At 52.0% G+C, this 23,428-nt stretch overlaps 1 protein-coding gene across 1 annotated transcript in view; it reads left to right on the top strand.

Annotated features, from left to right (window-relative positions):
- The window catches only part of AFDN (afadin, adherens junction formation factor), a 123,761-nt gene that overhangs the window by 84,591 nt on the left and 15,742 nt on the right, over positions 1-23,428 (top strand). The window contains exons 26-33 of the mRNA XM_040449246.1: positions 606-692; positions 13,865-13,930; positions 14,140-14,213; positions 14,885-15,003; positions 16,342-16,536; positions 17,177-17,268; positions 17,581-17,766; positions 20,471-21,442. Of these exons, the coding sequence (XP_040305180.1) occupies positions 606-692; positions 13,865-13,930; positions 14,140-14,213; positions 14,885-15,003; positions 16,342-16,536; positions 17,177-17,268; positions 17,581-17,766; positions 20,471-21,442 (1,791 nt within the window). The remainder of the gene's footprint in view (positions 1-605; positions 693-13,864; positions 13,931-14,139; positions 14,214-14,884; positions 15,004-16,341; positions 16,537-17,176; positions 17,269-17,580; positions 17,767-20,470; positions 21,443-23,428) is intronic.

Genomic DNA, 23,428 nt, shown 5'->3' with positions numbered 1-23,428 from the left:
TCTCCTTCGGTTACGGATCTTGAAATGATCGAGCCGCGACTTAGCTCCTTTCGGGTCTGTCACCCAACGTAGTGACCCAGCACTGTGGGCACTGCCGCGGCATTGTGTGGTTGTTGTGTGTTTGCTAAGATAAAATGACAGCCGTATCTTCCCGAGAGACGGGGATGCTTGGTGGCAGTGGTTGTTTGCTGACCTCCCCATAGATGGTGTAAAAGGAGTCTAAATTGCTTCTTTAAAAAACACCTAGTAGTTTACTTTGCCAGGTAATAAAGTGAAAACTTGGTATTGTCTCTATGGTTGGGTTTTTCTAATCTGGTAGTGATGGAAGTTTAGTTTTGTTGGAGAAATTAGGCTCTCGAAACACGTTTAAGTAGCATGTGTGACTAGATTCATCTTCAAGGTATTGACACGAATATGGACACTTACTGTACTGGCTTCACGCACGAAGAGTATCTGTACTCCTTGACTGGTCTTCTTCCCGCTCCCTGCCCCCTGCCTCTGTCCTGTGCACCCTGGTGCGTAGGATCACTGCGTAGGTCAGGAGGTGGTGAGTCGAGAAACGCTTTGTTTCAGCCGTAAGACACACCTTTGTTTTTATTCTTCAGGCTCAGCCTCTGCGGAAAGAACCTGAAATAATCACCGTGACTCTCAAAAAGCAAAACGGAATGGGCCTCAGCATTGTCGCGGCAAAGGTAGGATGGAGTTGGCACCGCGCAAGTTGGCACACCACATTCCTGAGACCTTGAATCAGCTGTTGGCCATGGCGGGACGCGGGGGCGTCGTTCCCCGCCCGTGGGCCGGGTGCGTGTGCGGTCCTGTTTCTGGGCTGTTTCTGCGGCCGGGACCGCCGTGCTCAGGCTCCTTTAACCGAGGGCTGGCCTGCTCTCAGTTTAAGCCGGGGCTGGAGGGCGTGCGACCTCGACGTGGGGCGGCCGGCGCTCCCGAGGAGCAGACTGAGTCAAAACGTGACGCGCCGCGACAGGCAAGAGAGCCCCGGTGTAGGAGGAGGGGGATTCCTGGGTTTGAAATAGGAGACGGGTCTCGCACATGGTCAGAGCGGGGCGAGAGGCACATGAGAGACTTCTGGTTCCCGTGTCCAGGTGCCCTCTTACGGGGCGGGTGGGAAGGGGTGAGGGGGGGGGGGGCGTCCTCAGCCCGGGCTGCGCGTCGGTCCAGCAGGTGCAGCTGCCCGCGTGGGGCATCAGGAGGGAAGCCTTCCCGCCGCATAGCGAGTACCAGGAAGGGAGGAGTAGGGGACGCACTGGGAACAGGCAGGGATGGAGCAAACCGGGCCTGGGGGCTGGGGACCTGCCCCCACACTGCCAGGGAGAGCCCCGCGCTTTGGGAGTCGGGGAGTCAAGATTCTTGGTTGACGAGCGAGGTGTCCGCACCGTGTCTTGTGCCCAAAGAGAGATGAAAGGGACGTGACGGAGCTGGCGTCTCAGGATGCCGTGTCGCGCAGGGCTGTGGTGTAAGGACCGATGGGGGAACGGGGGGGGGGGGGGCCCCGGGGGGGATTCCAGCTGGCAGTCAGCCGGCCGAGGCGCGCGCCCGCCTGCTGGGCGTGCATGGAAGGTGCTGTGTGGGGCACAGTGGTCTGGTTCCGAAGCACCGGCTTACATGGGGTCACCCTTAGATGTGGCCTGTTTTGTCTTTGCTGCCCAACTGAATCAGATGCCCATTTTGAGGGAAAAAAGTGTTAGGATAAAAAATTACCTTGCAGCAATCAGATACACCGGAAACCTTTAACCTTTATATTTTCTGGGGTGTGTATAAATCCTCTTTCAAATATTCCTCTTGGGATTTGAAACACTCATCTGTGGGGTGACAGGAGCTACCATTTATCAGCGACTCCATCTTTTCCAGCTTAAAAAATTATCTTCCAGCACAGAGCTACCTGTTTGCTGAAGATTTAAGTCTGTCTTACATGTAAGTGGCTTTGATCCTCTCTCTGGCACCCTGCCATGTGGACAGGACGGGCATCATCTACACAGGGAGGCCGCCTCGGGCACCCCCAGCCCTCTCCCTGGCTGGCCCCCAGCCCCCGTTCTTGCGTGGTTAGGACAGGGAGACACCTCGAACCCCCGGTCGCGCCTCTCGTCGCTTACCTGCACCTGCGGGTGAGGGGACGGGGAGAGGGTGCCGGCGCCCTGGTTCTCCCCCAAGGAGTGGTTCCTGCTCAGGGTCAGACGGCAGGCAGTGAGGACGGTCTTCTCAATGTCAGGAGGAGCCCTTTAATAGACCGGGGCGGCGAAAGGACTGAACCACAGTGAGGCAGTGGGGGCACGGGTGAGGCCCCGTGAGGAGGTCTGTGCGCGGAGCTGCCAAGCCGGGACCAGTGCCGACGGCTGCTTGCACCCGGCCCGCGCCCACCGTCGTGGCTGCTGGCCACACAGCTGCACTCGTGTCTTCTTGGTGGCCCCCTGCACTTGGCCGCCTCTGCTGAGCGCCTGTGCGTTCTGTGTGTGTTCACATTCATGCGAGGAAGCACGGCAAAACGCTGTTCTCTCCGCGTAGTCAGTACAAAGTGCTTTTGCCGTAAAAATAGAAACGATTCTGGAATCCTTGATGTTACAAAAGCATTTGTGGTAAGAAACCAGCGTAGCACAGTGACTGAGTCCCATTAGCCTCGCGTAGTTTGGAATATGCAGGGCTTAGCTTTGGGGTAGGTAAGTAGTAATCTTAAGATGAGGTCTTTTGGTATTTTCGCCAATATTGGAAGAAGCTTCGTAGGAAAGCGGTAGTTAGTTGTTAGGGTAACATTTATTCCAAGAGAGAATGTCGAGTGCCTCTTGTGTGAAAACAGAGTGTAATTTTCACGTTTTCATCTTTAGAACTCTAGGTTTTTGTTGTTGGTGTTTTCTGTACGAAGACGTTTTAAAAAGAGAGATTTGTAGCTGGAAAATACCAGTGTTAGTATTTCTAATTGGGACATAGGATTCTAGAATTGGGGCTTCTTGGGGAATAGGAAGAACACAGACGCTAGGTAGAAATCAAAGATCAACCTTTTTACCACCCACAGCCAGCAAGGAGAGCGTGGCCGGGGCCGCATCGGTAGCAGACCGGCTGATACCCGGTTTCTGAAATAAACCTACTCTCTTCCCCTTCCTCTCCCCCTGCCGCAGCCACAGGCGTCCCCTCCTCTGGGAGCAGGGCCAGAAAGCAGAGCGCCTCACTCAGCAGGCGGTGGGGGTGGGGGGGTCCTTTCCAAAACTGGGAAGGTGGCATTCTCTCCAGCATTCCTAGCATTTCGACACTCTTCTTGTTTCTGGTCTTTTTAAATACTTTTCACAGTGAAAGTATAAATTTAGAACTAGAAGAAAAGTAATAGTTTCTCGAAAGGATTCCAGATTTAACGCTAAGGTGGTTTATCCATCAGATTATAAAATAGATTTAATAAAGGGCAGCGTGCTCCTGGCTCTGTTTTCTTCTCCCACCGAGCCTGTATCAGTGATCCCTCGATCACTTGGGGGATGAGGCGAAACAATACAAATGAGCGCATGGCATCAGAGGTCGGTATTGATCCAAGGGTGCTTACGGACTGTCTGAACACCAGTGCAGAGGAGAGGTCGAGGACGGCCTCCCTGAGGAAGCACCTACTGAGCTGCAGCCTCCAGGGTGAGCAGGTGCTGGTCAGGTGGGAGGCGGCGAGCGGAGGCGCGGCCGTGTGGCCGGGGCACAGTGAGGGGGGCACGCCTTCCGAGGTGGACCCGGGGCAGGGGAGGTGAGGCCGCTTCTTGCAGAGCAGAGTCGTCCCCCCGCGGGTGCTACGGCGTGTGGGCCGCGTGGCCTGTGCCGCAGCTGTGGAGGTCCCGTCAGGGCGGGAGAGCTGGCGTGGGGTGGTGGTCGGTGGGGGAGTGGGGCTGTGTCCCACTGACACTTACAAAGCCCCCGAGGTCTTGATGGAGTTGTGTGTCTTGTCACAGGGAAAAGAAGTCGCCATCGAAGGGGTTCGGAGAAAGGTGGAACGTGAACAGGGTATGGCTCTCTACGGAGCGCGGGTTCCAGGGGCCCAGAGGTGCAGCCGAAACAGCTAGGAGTAAGGAGTCTGTTACTGGTTTTCCAGAGGGGAGGTGGCAGCGGGGACGGCGGCCGGCCAGCCCGGGGCACGTGTTGGTGGGGAGCAGTGGGACGTTCACTAGACGGGGTCAGGCACTTGGTCTCGGTCAGTGCTAAAGGGATGGTGTCTCTAGTGCGTCACAGGTGCTAGGACTTGTTAAATGACAGCTGTCCCTGCGATTGATGCATCGGCTCTCGCGGGTGAAAGGGAGACGCCCTGGCCGCCCCGTGGCTCGCCCTCAGCCATTGAGCTGGGGGTGGGGGTGTGGGGAGAGAGCCAGGTGTTCGGCCCCGAAGGTGGTAGGTTAGAGGTCGGGGGTGCCTGTGAGGCTGGGCGAGTGAGCATACCGTGTAGCAGCTGGTCGCATGTGGGCGTAGGGGACGCACCCGGAGCCAGAGAGCGATGTGGACGTCGGCTCGCAGATGCTCTAGAGGACGGAGCTCTGGGAGCCTGGTCAGCTGACTGGCCAGCGTGCCGCCATAGGAGGCGGGCACGTGGCCTTGACGCCTGTTTGTCCCAGGAGACGGCAGCCTCGAGGATCCCAGGCGCGCCCGATTGCCTGCTCCAGCTTCTTTGTGATGCCTTCACTTGGAAAGGAAGGCTCGGCAACAGAAATCACGAGTCATTGAGTTGACAGGCTTTGCTGAAGTGCCACGGTGCCACTGACACATGGCACAGGTCTGCGTAAATTACAGCGGTCCAGCGGATTTGTTGTCGAGATTTCAGGAATGTATCTTAAGTGCAAGGCCGGCCAGCACCGAGCGAGAGGAGCCACGGGAGAGATCGGACCCAGTGCTGTCGTCTGTCATTTTGTTCTCTCGTTGTGGCTCTGCGTTCTGCACTCGAGGGCCTGTGGGCCCCCCTGGTTAGCTTTACCCCAGTAATTCTTACTTGTGTCTGTGTATTTTGTTTTCTCTGTAAGCTGTTGTGGTCTTTGTATCTGGCCCAGTCTTTTTTTGATTTTTTCCCTAATTAGCGTGTGGCTAGCTGCTGTGAGCCTGGACGATGTTTTGATGTTCAGCTCCCTGACGCCCCTTCCACATTGTGGTTCAGTTTTATGAAATCCAGATGATTGGGACAGTATGTGTGTGCAGTTTACTTTTTTCAAACGTTGCTTTTGGGGAAGTTTAGTGTGCTCCTTCTTACTCATCTGGGGGACAGCACGATGCTTCCTGTTTAATTTGGATTTTGTAAAATGCAAACAATCCCCTCTTTATTTTTCTAGCTCTTTTTAAAGTTTAATAAAGTACAAAGTGAACGAAAATCAGAGCTGACTGGTTACGTAAGAGTCTGAATGTGGCATTGGCTCCAGTCCGTGTTGATAAATGCCATACGGTGTCCTAACGTCCAGCTCAGAACTGTGCTGATCCGGGTCTCGAAAGACCAGCTGGGTTGGTTGCTGTTGAAAGCGGAGTGGAGCAGACGGTTGTGTCTTTCTTCTGTTGGAGAAGTTGCTGTAGTCCTGAGATCAGAATGTGGTTCTCTGTTGTCGGAAGAACAGGATCGGTGGTGAGTTTCTCCAGGGTGCAGTTGTGGAATTGGATGTTCTTGTGCAAGGTCTTACCTGTGATGCTTCCAAGAATGCGTTTTCTTCCATTGTAACGTGTTTAAACCTGCCAATAATTAACTTGCTCATGAGGCAACCAGTGAACGTAGCTTGTAATTACACACCCAGAGGTTTGTTGCTCTGTATTTTAATGTTGCAAATTCTTAAGGTTCATAGAAATACAAGGTTTCTGTGTGCTTTTTGTACCAGAAAAAAACCCATATAAATTTAATTCTGATTGTAATATGGTGAAAATTGCTTGAAATAATGGCAAGCTGCTGCTGTGTAATTTGCTGAGGACGTTACAAGAGGATCCACCGTGTAACTTCTTTTGGCCACAGTAGGTGGTTTTTACTGGAGGCTTTTTCTGAAACCCACGTTTGCTAAAAGTGAACATAAAAATGACAGTTTTAAAGGTACATAGGATATCTTATTTTATTTAAAAATGATTAATCGAATAGTGTTTTAAAGGTGTTGTATGCTTTTAGACGATATACCTGCACACATGGATTTTAAGTTTTAAAATCTTATTTAATTAGCTTAAAACACAAAATTACTATGCCTTAAAGAAGAAGGTGAAAACAATGTTTATTAATATACCACCTCACTGTTAGAAGAATGAATTCTGCTATGAACTACAGTTTAGTCCTTTGAAGGATTTGAGACCTTCATTCCTATGTTCTTTAATGTCCTTAGTGTGACCACGTGGGAGAGACTTAATCAAAGAAATGAAGTCAGGAATTTCTTGGTTCCTTGTTAAAGTCAGTCTCAAAGTATGCAGTGTGACTGCGGAGTTTCTTCCATGGAAATGCCAGGAATAATTTTCTGTTAAGTTACATGAAATGACCAGTGCCCTGCGTGGCTGCTGTTCATGAATTTGGAAGTAATATTTTATATTTTTGTTCTAAAAGCGAAAGAGTAAATCATGTACAAGAATACCTTTTTTTACCTATTTTATAATAACGGTCTAAGTGCTCCTATCTTGGATCGACAGAATTAGTGGATTCTATTACAGCATTAACATAGTAGGAACACGAAACGTTAATACTCTAAAGCAGAACCGTTTCACATGGCAGGACACTGGGTGCGCAGGGCTGTGTGTGTGTGGCCCACAGGATGCAGAGCCGGGTGGGAGGAAGGTTCACACTGCCCCGGCCTCGCCCACGTGCTCTCAGCCAAGGCTTGGGAGTCCGGACGCCCCCCTGCACGAGGGGTATACAGACGCAAGGAGCTCGCCTACTGGGCTCACCGCTTTCGTCCCCAGGCCACCTGGAGGGCCTCGGGGGGAGCCCTGCGCCTTTGCCCTGGTGCACCCACGTACACACCACATTTTGCATAGTTTTTGGGGATCCAAGGACCTCCTGCAGCCCCTCGGGAGGGCCCACCTAGGAATCTCCTGTTTAGTTCATTTCTTCATTTGGTGGAGAGGGAGAGAGTAGATGTGATATGTTCCTTTGGTCTTCTGTGCAGAGAGAGGGTAAGCAGCAAACACGCCGGGTCTGGAGCCTGGCGTAACAGACCAAGTGTAGACACGTCTTTGCTGCCAAACCTGGTGGGGAGCACCGAGCACCCAGCCACGTACTTGAGGCTGTGTCGGGCATGAGTTTTAAAACTGATCATTTTGGAATTAAGGTAATTCCCACCAAGAAGAGAGAACTTTGCAGTGTTTTTAAAACCCTAGTCTGAATTTTAATAGTTTATGAATCAGAAATCCTTGTCTGATGAGAAAAAAGCAGCTTCAGCCACTGAGAAAGGAGGGTGTGGGCAGAGCGTCCTACGGAACGTCCTAATGAGTTTTCAGTCCTGCCGGGCTCTTGGGGTCCTCTCGGCCTACTATTGTTCTAGAACCTTCAGCAGAGAGCCCAGACTGCGTCTCCATTTCTGGGAACAATAGGCTTGAGTCCACACCGGCATGCCTTCCTTCCTCTGCTGCAGCCTGGCTTTGTTTTGTTTCGTTTTTGGATTGTGATGTGATGATGTTGTTATGCTGTTACTCATATCATACCCCCCACACGCTCGGGTTGCCACTGAGCGTTTGAGGCGTGGGCTCCTCCGACCGAGTTTCTGTGCCTGAGGTGAGAGGGCCTCACCCTGGGCCTTCCCGAAGGTGTGCTGGCCAGACCCACATCAGCCTCTTCCCTGCGGCCTCTTCTCCTCCGACACGTAAGCTGCTGACCCGCGGGCGCCCGTCCTGTCCGGTTCTGGGGAGGTCGTCGTTCCTGCCTCCGTCGTTCTCTTTGGGAGCCTTTTTGTTAGCTCCCTGCACTCCTCTTCTGTCCTTTTCCTCGAGTGAGTCCCAGGACACTCCTGCGTCGCCTCTCCTCCTTCCACCCTGCCCTCCTCGTCCTCGGGAGTCCCCCCTCCCTCTCCAGCCCCTTCTTTCCATCCTACAAGAAAAAGAGGCAGACTCGGGGTGCACCCGAAAAGCGTAGGTGCTCAGATCACACGGGAGTGAGGTCATCTCCGCTGCTTCTCCGAGGATGGGGCCTCTAGCTCTTTGCTGCTCTCGGGCATGACTCCGCTGGTGCGCATTCATTTACCTGTCTGCAGTCCCAGGTGGGGCTGCAGGGCAGAGGCCAGCCGGAGCATCCAGGCGCTGTGCCGCCTCACTCCCTCCCGTGCCTTTGGGAGGGGAGATGTGCTTCTGAGAGCAACAGATTACTTCTCAGTACTTCCATTCATTCCAAAATTGGATCTCGTGGAATTCATAATTCCTGACGCCTTTGGAATAGATAACTGCTTTCCAGAAGACCCTTTTAAAAAAATTATTTTTTAATGTTTATTTTTTAGAGAGACAGACTGTGAGTTGGGGAGGGGCAGAGAGAGAGGGAGACACAGAATCCGAAGCAGCTCTAAGTGTCAGCACAGGGCCCGATGCTGGGCTTGAACTCACGGACCGTGAGATCACGACCTGAGTCGAAGTCGGATGCTTAACTGACTGAACCACCCAGATGCCCCTGGCCTTTACATTTTAATGTTTGTGGTTACTCTTCCCGTGGTTGGAAATCAGGATGTATAATGTTACCTATGATAGATTTGATATTGTAAAAATCTTATTTTTAGCCAGTTGTCTGCATAACTACAAATTTATTGCTAGTGCTTGTGGTTACTAATAATATATATGCCATAAAAAAAATAGTTTTAGAGTAGTGTTGTCCAATAGAACGTGTGAGCCACATAGGTAATTTTAATTTTTTATTTTTTTTTTAACATGAAATTGATTGTCAATTTGGTTTCCATACAATACCCAGTGCTTATCCTGTCAGGTGTGCTCCTCAGTGGCCATCACCCTAATTTTAAATGTTCTATTAGCTACACTAAAAAAAAAAAGCAACTGTGAAATTAATTTTAATGTGTTTTGTTTTACATAATATATCCAAAATGTTATGATTCCAACACGTAGTGAATAGAAGTCATTAATGAGATACCTTAGATTCTTTTTTCCGTACAAAGCTCTCGTGTCTGGGTATATTTTATATGTAATACACATTTCGGTTCGGACTAGCCACGTGTGGCCTGTGGCGGCCATAGCAGACAGCATGCTGTATAGTGTCTAATTTCATTTTCCCAGCACTGGCAAAACTGTTTCTTTGTATTCCTGTAATTGGCTTTGGTTAATGTTTGCGCGTTACATTCCCTTAGTGACACGTGTGTCACACCGGTTCGTAGCAGCAAACACCTTCTGGGCCCCGTTTTCCTTTCTTAATTGGAAAAGGCAGGAGGCGGTGGGGGGACTTGCCTGAGAGCTCAGTCTTCTTGGGCTAGGTCAGTGTGCCTATGATTGTTCAGAAATAAGACAGAAGTCAAGCGGCTTAATGCTTCTGCAATAAATTTTGTTTCATACAACTTTTATCATTGTCTGTAACGTTCTTTTTTTTCGCATGAAGCGGGCAGGTAGTGAGAGCTCCATAAAGTTGTGGAATTGCTACAGCCAGATAGATGGTGAGCCTGCCTTGGGGCCTCCCGAGAGCTGACTTGTTCCCAGTACGAGTGGCATTAGCAGGGCGAAGCAGCACCCGCTTGCCCCCCCCCCCACCCCCGCCCACCTGGCAAGGCGGACATTCCTGGCCAGGGCTGTTGTGGCCACATGGGGAGACACTGGGCCACCTCAGAATGGGTCACAGGCTGTTTTGGGTCTAAAGTAACTACCCATCTTGATCTTATATAAACATACACACATATATGTATGTATGTGTAGTTAGAAATTCCTTAGAGTTCTTTCACTTCTGGGTACTCGTCTGTAATTTTGTTTTCTAGAAGAGTCGCCAGTGGAACTGGTCATTTCTCCCTATAGCAGTATGCGACTCTCAATTTTTTATGGCCGGTTTGTAACTGGGCTGCATGTGAAGCATAGATAGGATTCAAATAAGCGGAGGTGGGAGGAGCCAGAGTAGAAGCAGGGAAGGGAGTGGGTCTGCGGAAGAGAATGTGTAGAACACGGCCCGTGGGAAAAATGTAGGCAGTGTGGTCTTGCGGTAAAGAATTCTTCTAGGTAAGTAGTACGAGGTTGAGACCACGTTAGTAAGAAGATTCAAATGCCAACCAAAGTGTGGATACCTCTTTAGAATATTCCAGATCCAGATTCTTGTGTAGCACCCTCCCCCAAGAGTATGTTTTTTTAATACTGACTTAATTAAAGTCCATTTTTATGACCAGCCTTAAATGGACCTTCTGAATTGAGGTCTCTTAGAATCATTGTCTCATGATTCCTCAGATGAGCACCTTTTCTAACTAGCAGACACACTGATACGTTGAACTTGGAATTAAAAGATGTGATTATAGCTTAGAATGTAGGCAAATTCCCATCGTGTAAGAAAATGCCACTTCTCAAATACTGTGCCTTTCTCGTCATCCATTACCTGACAGTAACGGATGTGCGTGCTTCTTCCCGAAACGGCACGTTTGGCGCCGTGGTCAGAAACGCTGAGGGTTTGTAACTTTATAAACTAGTAATTTTACAGCGTTACCAGCGTTCTGTTACCAGCTCAGTGTATGATGGCCACACGAGCTGCTTCCTAACCTACCAGCAGATCCCGTCGGTAAGATTCTGGGCTTCGTCCCAGTAAGGAGTGAGCACACTCTGGGCGCATCGGGCAGCGGCCGGGGAAGGGGCCGGGGGGAGAGCCGTCCGCACTGTCGTGTCGCCGGAGCAGCGTCAGGGAGGGACGGACTGTGTCTGGCCTGTCGTGGGGAAGGTGGGCGGGCCGGCGTGCGGGGGCAGGTGAGCCCGGGGTCGAATGACGACGGTGCTTTGGCAGACACGATGCATCAGACTGGCGTGTGGCAAGTACGAACAAAGGCAGGAACGTGGAAACAGGATGGAACAGGGGTGGGGGGCGGGGGGATGAGGCACGGTGTGCTGCAGGGGCGAGGACTCGAACCGGGTTCTGGGGGTATGGCGCTTGTCAGCTGGCCTCTGGTCAGGAGCCCGGACGGGCGTGCTTCCAGAAGGGGCTCCCGCGCTAGGCAGGCCAGTCACAGGGCGGGGGCTTGCCGGGACTGTTGAGAGAGTGAGGCCACGATGCTGCCCAGTGTCTCCCTGGGATATTTACACTGCGACCGCGTGAGTGTCCTTGCACGTGGGCGGTAAATGCCTGGAGGCGCTGCAGGTTTCGGCCTTCTTAAACGTTGCTTGCAGCTCACGCGGAGTCCGCCAGATTCAAGCGTGCGTGAGTTGTTTAGGACGCACGGTGGCCGTGGAACAGCCTCGTGACTCCCCGCGGTGTGAAGTGAGGGGCGGGGGGTGAGAGCACGAAGCGATCCCACAGGGAAGCCGCGGTTCACGGTGACCGTGCAGGACGGACTCCCCAGACCGAGGACGGCCCCAGGTGTGTGAGCGGGCTCCGGGCTGAGGCGAGCGGACAGGAGTCCCCTTTTTCTCTTATTCTGCGTTGTGACTGTGGATGGAGTCCTCGCACCGTGTCCAAGTGAGTGAGGCTGTTTTCATCATTAACAGGAACCTTAGAAAGTGTGCCGGAAACGGGGCAGGAGGGTCTTCGTTTATTGTTTTAAAATGTATATATTTGGTACTCTGGTGTTTCTATCCCTGTTCCTAAAAATATTGTATTATCAGTGTTACTGCTCAGCGGTTTTCTTTTCAAAGATGGCAGTAATTGAATATTTGCACTTGATCTTAGCCAAAGGCTGAGAATCGACAGAGTAACGATTGTTATCGTCCGCATTACGAGGACGGTATCGCATTGCCGACAGATTGTGCTTGTGAAGATGGCCGTGCCCGCGCGCACCGAAACCGGCACCCCGAAATGCCGTAGGCCCTGCGTCTCTGTCAGAGCGCGGAGGGAAAAAGTAGCTCTGCCCTCAGAACCTATTTTCACAGAAATTCCGGCCTCAGGTATTGTCTGTGAGGAAGTAGCGTGCCCCATTTGTGGGAGGGGAGAAGGGAGCTTTTTGGTTCCCCCGAGTTCTTGCCGGGCAGCTGCAAAGTCTAGTGTAGGACACAGGCCTCGTGAGGCCAGGGGGTGCGTTCCGTTCGGTGACGCACGTCCAAAGCCTGAGTCAGCATAAGTGTTCAGTGAGCGAGGGTCGAGTGAACGAGATCCTCACTTAAAAGAGCCGAGTTGCGGAATTAAGCACTCAGTCGCAGAGTACATAAAAGTGTCGAATGTATTGAAAACGTCAGATCACACGCAAGGGAACACCCCGTATAACGGATGGGGGTAGGGAGGAGGCTGTCCTAGAAGGAATTTCCCACAGTGTGAGCTAGCTGCCCAAGTTCAAGGAAACCCAGTACTGGCCTGAGTAAAGCTCTTTTGCTAAGTGACTCACTAAAATTCAGAACGTTGCCATTTATCGAGTGCCTGCCATATATTTTCTTTATTGTGAAATTTCAGATTTACCAAAAAGCACAAAGCTTCGCAAACTACCTCGGTGTTGGCGCAGGGGGGTGAAAAGGTCACAGGCTGCACCTGGTTGTCCTGTTGTATTAAAAGTGCTGGGTGATTCCTGGGGGGCAGGTGGCCTAGGGGACACCTAGGCCAGAGGGTGGGGGGCTGCCAGAGAGGGCACCGGGCTTATACCTTGTGCATGGCTTTTATCAGCCCAGTTCCCAGATAATGGAGCCATGGGAAATCTGAAGATTTCCCAAAATTGAGTTGTCTTGTTAAATTGAGACATCTTATGCCATTTTTAAAATGAGCCACGCAACAGATGGCTTTAGGCTCACAGAACCGGGGCGTGATACGTGCTGGAGTTTCCCCGAGGGGACCACGGGGGGAGAGGCCCTGGGCCCCGGCAGTCACACTGTCCTCCTCCAGCCTGCCTGTAACTGGAGGGAGACACGGAGGGCTTTTGGGGGGAAATTACATAGTTCCAGAGTATTCGACCTTTGTTTCAGTTAAGTCGTGTATTGAAATCGCAGTCTTTACAGATTTGTGTGAGCCCTTTTATAGTTTTGCTTTTATGACACGATACTTCATAACTGCCGTGGTTACTGTGACCTAAGAAACATGTACTCGGTTGTAGAACATTGGCAGGAATATCCAAGTGAGAGTTCATGCACGATTGCTTCCTTTGTTCGTTCCAGTATCTTGTCCCTGTTTGATTTTTATGTCGTGGTTATAAATGTCCATGTAGAATGTTGGCGATTCTACTACGCCAACATTGGAAGTTCTCACCCCCCCCCCGCCCCCCCGAGTCCCCCGTGGTGTAACATGAAGCAAGGCTGGTGCGCCCTCTGTGTGGACTGGGGCTCCAGGATTCACCTAGAGTTATGATACGTGATCCTTCAATTGAGTCGTACAGAAGATTTTCTGCGTGATCTTCTCACTGCCTAAAGCCCCCTCCTTGCCGCAAGAAGGTTTTTCTTGTTTTAATTTTCAACGACAGGTTTCGAAAAAATAATGGGCTATAGGAACGTAAAAGTACTGTAATAAATTGCCTTTGTATCAAAGCGGCTAACGGTATGTGTCACCGGGTAGCATTAGCTCACCCACTTAGGGCTGCTCAGAGCTCAGCCGGAATCTGCATTCGGATCGCGTGTCTTCGCATCCTCATCAGCTGGGTTAGTAATATCTGCTTTGCAGGAGTACTTTTCCTGAATTTAGGAACATAAAATAGGTACATTTCCTGTCAGTTCCTTTATGTTTACCACGTACAGTGTTAATTTAGTGCCAATTTTCGTGTAGAAGCAAGAACCGGGACTTGTGTTACCACTCTGTACCTGTTTTATTTTATTTTTGTTCTGTTTTTATTTCACTGCGTATTTTCAATGCCATGTTTCTTACCCTATTTTTGCCTAGGGTGCTGGTCAAGATAAACTTGGAATCTATGTCAAGTCTGTCGTAAAAGGAGGTGCTGCAGATGTGGTTAGTATGATTTCTCCCGTTGTAAGTTCACCGCGTGTCACATTTAGCAAACAACCTGAGGTTCTTCAGTGATACTTTCTGTTATAAAATGCTAAGTGTGGTGTTTGCTGAAAAGACCAACGTGAGCATACTTACCGCTGACTTTCCTCTTCCTCCTCTTGCCCTTTGCTGTCCCTCCCGCCCAACACACGTACCTTTTGGACGCGCAGGATGGGCGCCTGGCCGCAGGTGACCAGCTCCTCAGTGTGGATGGACGAAGTCTGGTAGGACTCTCTCAGGAAAGGTATCGTTTATGTATTTGTTTAAGGTTGGCATTTTCAGGATGTTTCACAGTAAATTTAGATTTAGAAGACAAAAAGTAATGCTAGAAAGATCTGCCCTTAATCTTCACTTTTTAAAAAAAAATTTTTTTTTTAACGTTTATTTATTTTTGAGACAGAGACAGAGCATGAACAGGGGAGGGTCAGGGAGAGGGAGACACAGAATCTGAAACAGGCTCCAGGCTCTGAGCTGTCAGCACAGAGCCCGACGCGGGGCTTGAACTCACTAACCGTGAGATCATGACCTGAGCTGAAGTTGGCTGCTTAACCGACTGAGCCACCCAGGTGGCCCCAATCTTCACAGTTTTAAATATAAACTTCGTGTATACGACCCCTCTCTCGTTAGCATGGTAGAGTGTGTATTTTGATCTGGAGCAGTTTCTTTGAAGCTTAAAAAAGCCTATTCTTAGCACATCCTGAGGATTCCTGAAAGTCCTTTTACTGTTCTTGATAGAATGGTTCTTGGTTTCTGAGGAAGGGAGCCGGCAGCCAGGAGCCCGCGCAAAGGTTCCAAGCTGCTGCCCAGAATAGCGGGTGAGGCCGCACGACGTGCGGTTACTGTGGTCGCAGGCGGCCATCGTGGGGAGCGGGCACTGGTCTCCTTTTCCTTACTGGTGCTGTCCTCTCTTCCTAGGGCAGCAGAACTCATGACAAGGACCAGTTCCGTGGTGACACTGGAAGTAGCCAAGCAAGGAGCGATCTACCACGGCCTGGCCACCCTGCTCAATCAGCCGTCCCCGATGATGCAGAGAGGTGAGCGCCCCCGGCGCAGCCTTGCACGCCGCGTCTGCCCGTGACCGCTGTCGCGGTCGCCACCTGGTGTTGATCGCTTACCGCATGCCAGGCATTTTACAGTCACGGCCTCTCTCGACAGTCACAAAACTCTATGGAGTAGGTGCTGTCCCAATTTTAAAGACAAGCTCGGGATGCGATCCCTTGCAAGATGGCCAGGATAAGTCGTTCACGACCGTGTCCAGTGTAGGCCCGCTGGCCTTCTGGCCGTGTGGGGGTTCACTAAGGTCCTGCCCCCCGGCACCTCCCGTGGGGCCGGCTGGAGAGTCTCCACCGGCCCGGCACTTGGCCGTAGTAAAGCAGGTGGTGAGGGACGTAAAGTCTTCAAAGAACAGGTAGAATTCTCCACTGAAAGAATGTACGTGTGCGTGTATGTGAAGTTACTTCAGTCCTTTGTGCACCGAGACGGGACGTGATTATTCTGTTCTACGTAGTTCACTTCAGATTTAAAAGCTCAGTTCGCATAAGATGATTTGTTGGTGGGAACCATGATTTTATAGCTACATCAAAAATCCCGGAATAAAACCAATATAAATTTAGGGCTTTCTTAAAGAATCAGTTCAGAAATCACAGGAGAAAACCCATTAGGACTCACATCGTCTCTTAAATCATTATATACTTTGCATTTACCATGCTGACTGTGTGCAGCTGCCAGGTCTGGCCTCGATGGAGCTCTCTTCTCCACTGGCCAGTGATCTGGGAGCCTCCCAGGCCAGCACCTGCCTGAGGTCGACCTAAGGGTCACACACACACAAGAAAGCTTCTGAGAACGCAGACCCACCGTTCGCTGAAACGAACAAACCGCGTCTTGACAAAACCATGTGCTGTAGCAGAGGCCTTCGTTACTTTTTTCCCGGCATGATGCCAGGCTGGTGCCTGATGTCATAGCTTACAGCCGCTTCCAAGAGGCAAACCCAACCGTGAGTTACAGGTCAGAGGGAAGCTGTTCGAGTAGAGAACACGCCGGGGCGACCATGCAGGGAGACGAGGCCAGAAATAGAGCTCACCCCGGGGTTGACAGAGTTCGCGTGTGTTCTAGAAAGTGAGGGGAGTGTGTTTGGTGGACTTTGAGAAAATCGGCTTTGAAAGAGCACCTTTCCCATCAATAATAGCTAAATGTCACTTTTAAGTTTCTCTAGAAAGATCTGATTCCTAGACTAAAAGCTACTTTATTCCTTCACCTAAGAAGGAGGTCTTTTGAAATTTTAAATATTTGTAGGTTCATCTTTCTTGAAGACTAGGGTATTTAAAATAAAATCTTGAACAATTGAAGAGACCCTGAGTGCACTCTGACTTCAGTTTCAGACCGTCGTGGCTCAGGTAAACCCCGACCAAAGAGCGAAGGTTTCGAGCTCTATAACAATTCAGCTCAAAACGGGTCACCCGAGAGCCCTCAGCTGCCTTGGGCAGAATACAGCGAACCGAAGAAGCTCCCTGGCGATGACAGGCTGATGAAGAACCGGGCTGACCACCGCTCCAGCCCCAACGTGGCAAGTAAGAGGGACCGCTGTGGCCATTCCTTCCCTGGCCTTTGAGCTAGCTCTTGTCCAGATACACGCACGGTCACGGCCAGAAAAGGCCGGGGGGGTGGGCACCCTGTGCTTTCTTAGTTATCAGAACGACATTGCCTGCGTATGCTGGCTGAGATGTGTTTTTCATGAGATACACCCCAAGCACTGTCCTTGCGACAGGTAATAAGAAGGAAGTTCAAAAATGTTTGATTGCCCTGATGCTCTAGGGCAGTACGTTGACCACGTCCGCAGCAGGGGATGGTGAACGTTTTATGCTTTTAAGGGGTTGTTAACAAGAAGGAGGCTCAGTGGAAGGGTAATGCAACACTCACGAGGTTTGCAAAGCCTGAAATACTGACTGTCCCGTTGCCGGGAGGGTTTGCCAGCCGCCAGTCTGTAGGTAATACTTTCTGGCCCTGGGCTCTGATTATTAGAGAGAGGGGAGTGGGTATGAGGAGCCCTGATGTCTCCCGTGCCCCAGTTTTCGTCTCTGTGCTGACTCCTCACCGGCCGTTGGAAGATGCCCGGCACGTGCTCACCACCCGTAAAGGACGTTAAGTGACGTTGTGTCGAGTTGTCCTCCCAGGAGTCACCTTTCTTTTCCCTGCCTCTTTCCAACGCAGATCAGCCCCCCAGTCCCGGAGGGAAAAGTGCGTACGCCCCTGGAGCAGCCGCTAAGATCACATCCGTCTCCACCGGAAACCTCTGCACTGAGGTCTGAGAGAGGAGGGAACCGTTCTCGCTGTGATGAACACGTAGATTTTCTCGTGACGCTCACGCTCTGTAGATTAGCATTGTTTGTAATCCCTGAGTACTGCTTTTTTTGTTTTTAATAGAATAGGTAAATTAGCTTTAAATTGATAGGGCAAAATGAAATGTTTTTCATTATTCCTAGTAGAGGACCACTTTTAATTCTTAACACAGGTTTAAAAATACACAGAAACCACATTTTAAAACAGAATGTTGGAAGTTAAATGAATCCGTGTACAAATTGCCAAAAGCCCGCTTTCTTCTTCACGTTTTACAGGAGCAGACCCCTCCACCTCGACCTGAGGCCTACCCCATCCCCACCCAGACGTACACCAGGGAGTACTTCACCTTCCCGGCCTCCAGGTCCCAGGACCGCGTGGCTCCCCCTCAGAACCAGTGGCCCAATTACGAGGAGAAGCCGCACGTGCACACAGATGATCATCGGTCCGGCCCCGCGATGCAGGTCAGAGAGGAGGCCACGGACGTCCGCGCCCTCAAAGAGAATTGGTTTGGCAGGGTGGAGTCCGAATGATTTCTGAGCTACGGCCGACGTGCTCTGTAGGACAGTGCTGTCCTACATGGTCTCCCGGGTAACTGAGGAAGAGGGGATGGGAGGGAATACTAAATGTGAAAAGGAGTTCTTTGTTCTCTGGAAGTTCGATTCACAAAGTGTTAGTAATAGTGCACCCCAGTGACAGTTTGTGAGGTGGGATCACGGGCTCCAGGGCTGAGAAACGAGCGGTGTGTTTTTTCTTACTTACGCCAGAGGCCGTCCCAAGCGCTGGGACGCGGGCGTGACCGGGGTCCCTACCCGTGACCCTAACGATGCGATGGGGAAGCGAGGCAGAGGAAGTAAACACAGGGTGGTAGGTCCTGCTAGGGACGTGGGTCCCCGCCGAGCGACTGGCGCCTGGGCTCCCGTGGTCCGTTACCGCTCTCTGAGGGAAGAGCGTTTCGGACAGGGGAGGAGGCCCGGGTGGGCTGCTGAGCAGGGCGCGTCACAGGCCTTCGCAGCCTGGAACCACGCGGAAGGGCTCAAGTGACGGGAAGATGAAGGGTTCAGGTTCTATCCAAGCTAGTAGAGAAGGGGCCGTCAGGGCGGTGGAGCCGGGGAACGTCATCAGATGTGTCTTGTGTTTAGAAAGAGAACTCTGCACCGTGGGAGCCTGGGAGAAGTCAGATGTATGCTTAAAAATAGGTACGGTCTGGGATGTGTGACGACACCGGGCCCGGGTAGCGCTTTCCGGCTGTGCTGCTCTAGAGACTGGGGGCAGAGGGTGGGACTGGGCTGAGCCGAGGAGGGTGGGAGAGCAGAAGAGGGGTCACGGTCACAGTCACGGGAGGCAGCACGGACAGCGGGGAAGAGCCTCGTGTCCTGAGGTCCACGGCTCCGTCCCGTCCCGTTAACCCGAGAAGCCCAGTCTCTTCGAGAGTATCGGACACCCCCCGCCGGCTCGACCGGCGGGCTGGAGCAGGCTGCGAGAGAGGATTTCTCCAGATTTCTCTTCCACAGTGAATGCTCATGTGCCTTGCTCCCTCCCCAGGGAAGACCCGCTTCCCTTATGTCGAGAGAATCCACACGTGTCTCCTGTCTTACGGGAATAGCGTTTAGTAAGCCTCCACATTCATGTTCGTGGTGCACGTCCGCTTCTGCCCCACACGTGGGTAACGGGCACCTAGAAGAGGAGGCCAGGAAACCGGGACGTCCGGGTGTGGGAGGGTCGCTTACTTGGATCGTGAAATGACCGAGCATAAGAGTAGGACTTGCCAGGGGTGCACCGGGAGCTAGAACGATGTCCTCAAGGAGAGCGGAGGCCTGAGCCGGGAGGACCGGGAGCCGGGTCCCGCAGTGCCGCGGAGGAGGCGTGAACGCCACAAGTTTATGCTTTCAGAGGATCTGTTGTACACGTAGGGCATTTCCTGCTACGGTGGACTCTTAAATGATGTGGGTCTGGACTGTTCATGTCCGCTTTTACGCACGCTTTCTCAGTATGGTGCTCTGTCTTTTCTCATCCTTGGGGTTTTTGTCTTTTCTGTGGTTTACTGTAAGAATACAGTGAGTACGTAAGGAAACAGACTATGTGCTGATCGACTGTTTATGTCACGGGAGAGGCTTCCAGTCGGCGGTAGGCTGTTAGTAGTTCAGTTTCTGGGGGAGTCAGAAGTTGTATGTGGATTTTTGACTACCCAGGGTTCAGTGCCCCTGTCCCCTGCCTTGTTCGAGGGTCAGCTACCTTTTTGTGCCCTGTAGACTGTCCAGCGGTCAAGAAACTTTCTGTGTCTGTAGTAAAGCTATAGCAAAATATTGGCAGTAAATGTTACATTTCTCTATCAGGCTGCTGTGTTTTCAAGTGGTATTTCATTTTTTTCTTGGCTTATTTTTTAAGGAAAGGGAAACAGTTTACCTCCAGATTTACATCTTCAGTTTCTACACATTAACAGAACAGGAAAAAATGTTTGACATCCTAGTGAGTCATTTCTGTCACTTTAAACTACTTTTAGACATGCCATTTTTCAGACATGAGCCTCTTAGCCCTTTGAAACAGTGTATCCGTTTCATCTCTGACACACACGCATACACGTTCATGTTCAGCGACCGATGGCACTGTGTTCTGTACTTTGCTTTCTAAGACTGGAACAGACAGGCTCGGATGCATGGCTTGTCCTGGCCTGTGCACAGCTCTGTCAGCCCGTCAGCCCTGGGACCATGGCTCAAATAGTAAAGATTTGAGAACTACTACTCTTACTTCGAACTTTACGACGGAGAAGTAAATTTTGCTGCTCTTCGCGTAGTTAGACTGAACACATTCCTCCTCGCGAAGTCCGTCGCGTGGGAAACCACAGCGGAGATGTGTGCACGCGGCCATACAAGAGGGGGGAAGGTCGCCGTCCGTAAAGCAGCTGCGTTTCTGTGCGCTGCGCCGCCTCCTTTTCACAGTGATGCAGAGAAGGAAGCACGGCCCTTCCCTTTTTGTAACTGGAGAAGCGCTGACCCCCCACATCGTGCACCCCGCACCGCCAGAGACCTGGGCGGTCTCCGCCTCTGTGTGCCACTCGCTGAACAATTGCCCTAAAATGTTTTCTCCCTCGAGGTACAATATTTGTGAGTTTTTAATAATTTTTTCCAAGTGGCCGAAAGATAACGGTTTTCCGTGTTCTTTCTCTAGCGCGTCACCCGCTCCCAGGAGGAACTTCGGGAGGATAAAGCTTACCAACTCGAGCGGCATCGGCTGGAGGCGGTGCTGGATCGCAAGTCCGACAGTGACGTGTGGATCCAGCCGAGCTCCTCGGTGGGCTCCAGCACGTCCAGCCAGGAGCACCTGGACCCCTGCTCCAAGTCGGGCACCCCCGCCTCCACGCTGACCAAGAGCGGCCCCGGGCGCTGGAAGACGCCAGCCTCCGCGCAGCCCCTGCCGGCGGCCCCCCCGCCCGCGCAGACAGACCTGCCCCCGCCCCCCCCGCCGCCCCCCGCGCACTACGCCGGAGACTTCGACGGGATCCCCGTGGACCTGCCCCTCCCGCCCCCTCCCAGCGGCCAGGCGGCGGCGGAGCGGAGAAAACGGGAGGAGCAGCAGCGCTGGTACGAGAAGGAGAAGGCCCGCCTGGAGGAGGAGCGGGACAGGAAGCGCCGGGAGCAGGAGCGGAAGCTGGGCCAGATGCGCTCCCAGGCCCTGAACCCGGCCGCGTTCTCCCCGGTGACCGTCGCGCACACGAAGCCGGAGAAACCTTCCACGCTCCAGAGGCCCCAGGACACGGTCATCCGGGAGCTGCAGCCCCAGCAGCAGCCACGCACCATCGAGCGCCGAGACTTGCAGTACATCACGGTCAGCAAAGAGGAGCTGTCCTCGGGGGACAGCCTGTCCCCCGACCCCTGGAAGCGGGATGCCAGGGAGAAGCTGGAGAAGCAGCAGCAAATGCACATCGTGGACATGCTGAGCAGGGAGATCCGGGAGCTCCAGAGCAAGCCCGAGCGCAGCGCCGAGGACAGCGACCGCCTGCGCAAGCTCATGCTGGAGTGGCAGTTCCAGAAGAGACTGCAGGAGTCCAAGCAGAAGGACGAGGACGACGAGGAGGAGGAGGACGACGACGTGGACACCATGCTGATCATGCAGCGCCTCGAGGCTGAGCGGAGAGCAAGGGTAAAGGGGAAAAGTGCTGTGGGCGCGCGTTTCTGTGCTACCTGCCCCGAGCGCGTGGCGCTCCCGGCCCGGGGCCCTGGAGGGTTGAGGGGGGCCCCTGGCCTGTAGCCTGTCGCTCTGTTTCCCGCTCGCTGGCGGTCCCGCACAACGAGCCGGGCTGGGAGGCGTGTTCTCTGCAAAGGGCTCGCTGCCATCCAAGTGGAACTTGGCTGTTCAAGTCGGCAGGCTCCCATTTGTCCTTCTTGTTAGCGCCTCAGTTGAGAAAACAAGCTCGTAACCGCTACTTTGTTCGGAGCCAGTTGAAGGCCTCCCCAGGGGCCAGCAGGATTTTTTCTTAAACGGCCAGATAGTCAGACATCTTAGGCTTTGTGGGCCGTACACGGTCTTCACGGCACCGCTCTGCTGTTGCACGACGGAAGCCGCCTTGGCCGCGGCGCAAACGGTGAGAACCGTGGGCCAGGGCGCCCTTCACGAACGGGGGCAGGACACCTGCCCAGCCCAGGTCGTGATGGTCGGCACTGGACGGTGGGTGACGGAGGGGACCGTTGAGAGTCCCAGAGTTGCGGTTCTCGTAGCCTTGCCAGCAGGACACTCCGCGCACTGGCTGTACGCGGTGAAGCAGGTACTTAGGAAACTAAACTGTTCTGTTTCAGCGGGAGTACAGACACCGAGAACTTAGGGTTCTAATTTAATTTCTCCATACGAGGAAAGTAATTTGTGCTTTTCGCATCAAACAAAGGAAGGAAAGGTCGTGTTAGTTTCGTGTGCTAGATCGTTAAAATGCCAGATTGAAGACTCCATTACTCTATCAGAACGGAGAGGCATTTGCCGGTATTAATCTGCAGACAGTGCTGTGGACCACATGGTAGGAGGTTTCACACAGGGCAGCTTTCTGGGAAGAGACGGCCAAGACCACGTCCTCTGGATTTTGTTTCTAATTGCCACTTTTACTCAATGCTGTCTGCCAGACATCTAAACAAGTAACTGTTACATCAGGTGTTTGAATGTTTCCACATCAGGACACAGAGTGACCTTAGATAGTGACCAGTCCATACAGCCAACTCTGACCCCTTTTCAGGTTTGCCTCGTGAGTTTTGTCCTGAAACGTTTCGCACACTTCTTATTACACACTTCTTGTCAGCAAAGGGGATGTAGGACTTTACCCAACATCCAGCTGAACGAACACCCAAATGTTAAGTCACCAGTAATAAACTCCTGAAAAACAACTGTATTTACCCTCAAATAAAATGCTACTTTATTTCAAAGCGCATCCGGTTAACGATGCATTACTTGTAGCATAAGAATTCTCAGCACAGCGCTGACCCTGGGGTCCGGACCCTGGTGTCCACCGTGTCCACGGTTGGCTGAGTGCTCCGTGCAGGGTCCCCTCCCTGTCCTCGGCCAGTGCCACTAGAGGCAGGGCGTGTGCCCCTGGCCCAACTCTCCCGTCCCCAGGACACGAGAAAACAGCGATGTTTACTGCAGTTCATACTGAACCAAAAGCCGACGTGTATGGTAAATAGGTAGACATTGTTAACATTTATTGTTATAACTGTATCCCCCCCCTCCCCGCCCCATAGTGAAAAGTTAGCAACTGCATTGTAGTATTTCTCTAATTATTCTTAGCTGTGAATTGTTATTAAAGGTCTGTCAGGTTTTCCAAATAGTTCACAGTGACCATTTCAAAGCCTCATAGCGTGAACTATGACATTTGGAAAGTTTCTTACAATTTTAGTGAAAAGTGTCTCCGTGTTCATCATTAATCAAATTTAAGGTGAATATCTTAGTCCCCAAGTAACAGCTCAGAGGAATTTTAAAGTCCCTTCCGTGTGTCAGAATAACGAAGCTCAAGTGTTTAATGCCGTGTGGACGTTTTCCTGTGTGTGGGTATCAGAAGTCCACGCATAGTTTTCGCTGTGCTCCCCGGGCCGTCCTCCAACGCAGCTGACGCGCGGGAGCAGCGAGCACGCGGGGTGGAATACGGTC

The sequence above is a fragment of the Herpailurus yagouaroundi genome, unplaced genomic scaffold, assembly GCF_014898765.1.
Source record: "Herpailurus yagouaroundi ecotype Mexico unplaced genomic scaffold, PumYag 198, whole genome shotgun sequence".
Lineage (NCBI taxonomy): Eukaryota > Metazoa > Chordata > Mammalia > Carnivora > Felidae > Herpailurus > Herpailurus yagouaroundi.
The sequence above is the reverse complement of the archived record's forward strand: the minus strand, read 5'-3'. Positions and strand labels throughout refer to the sequence as shown.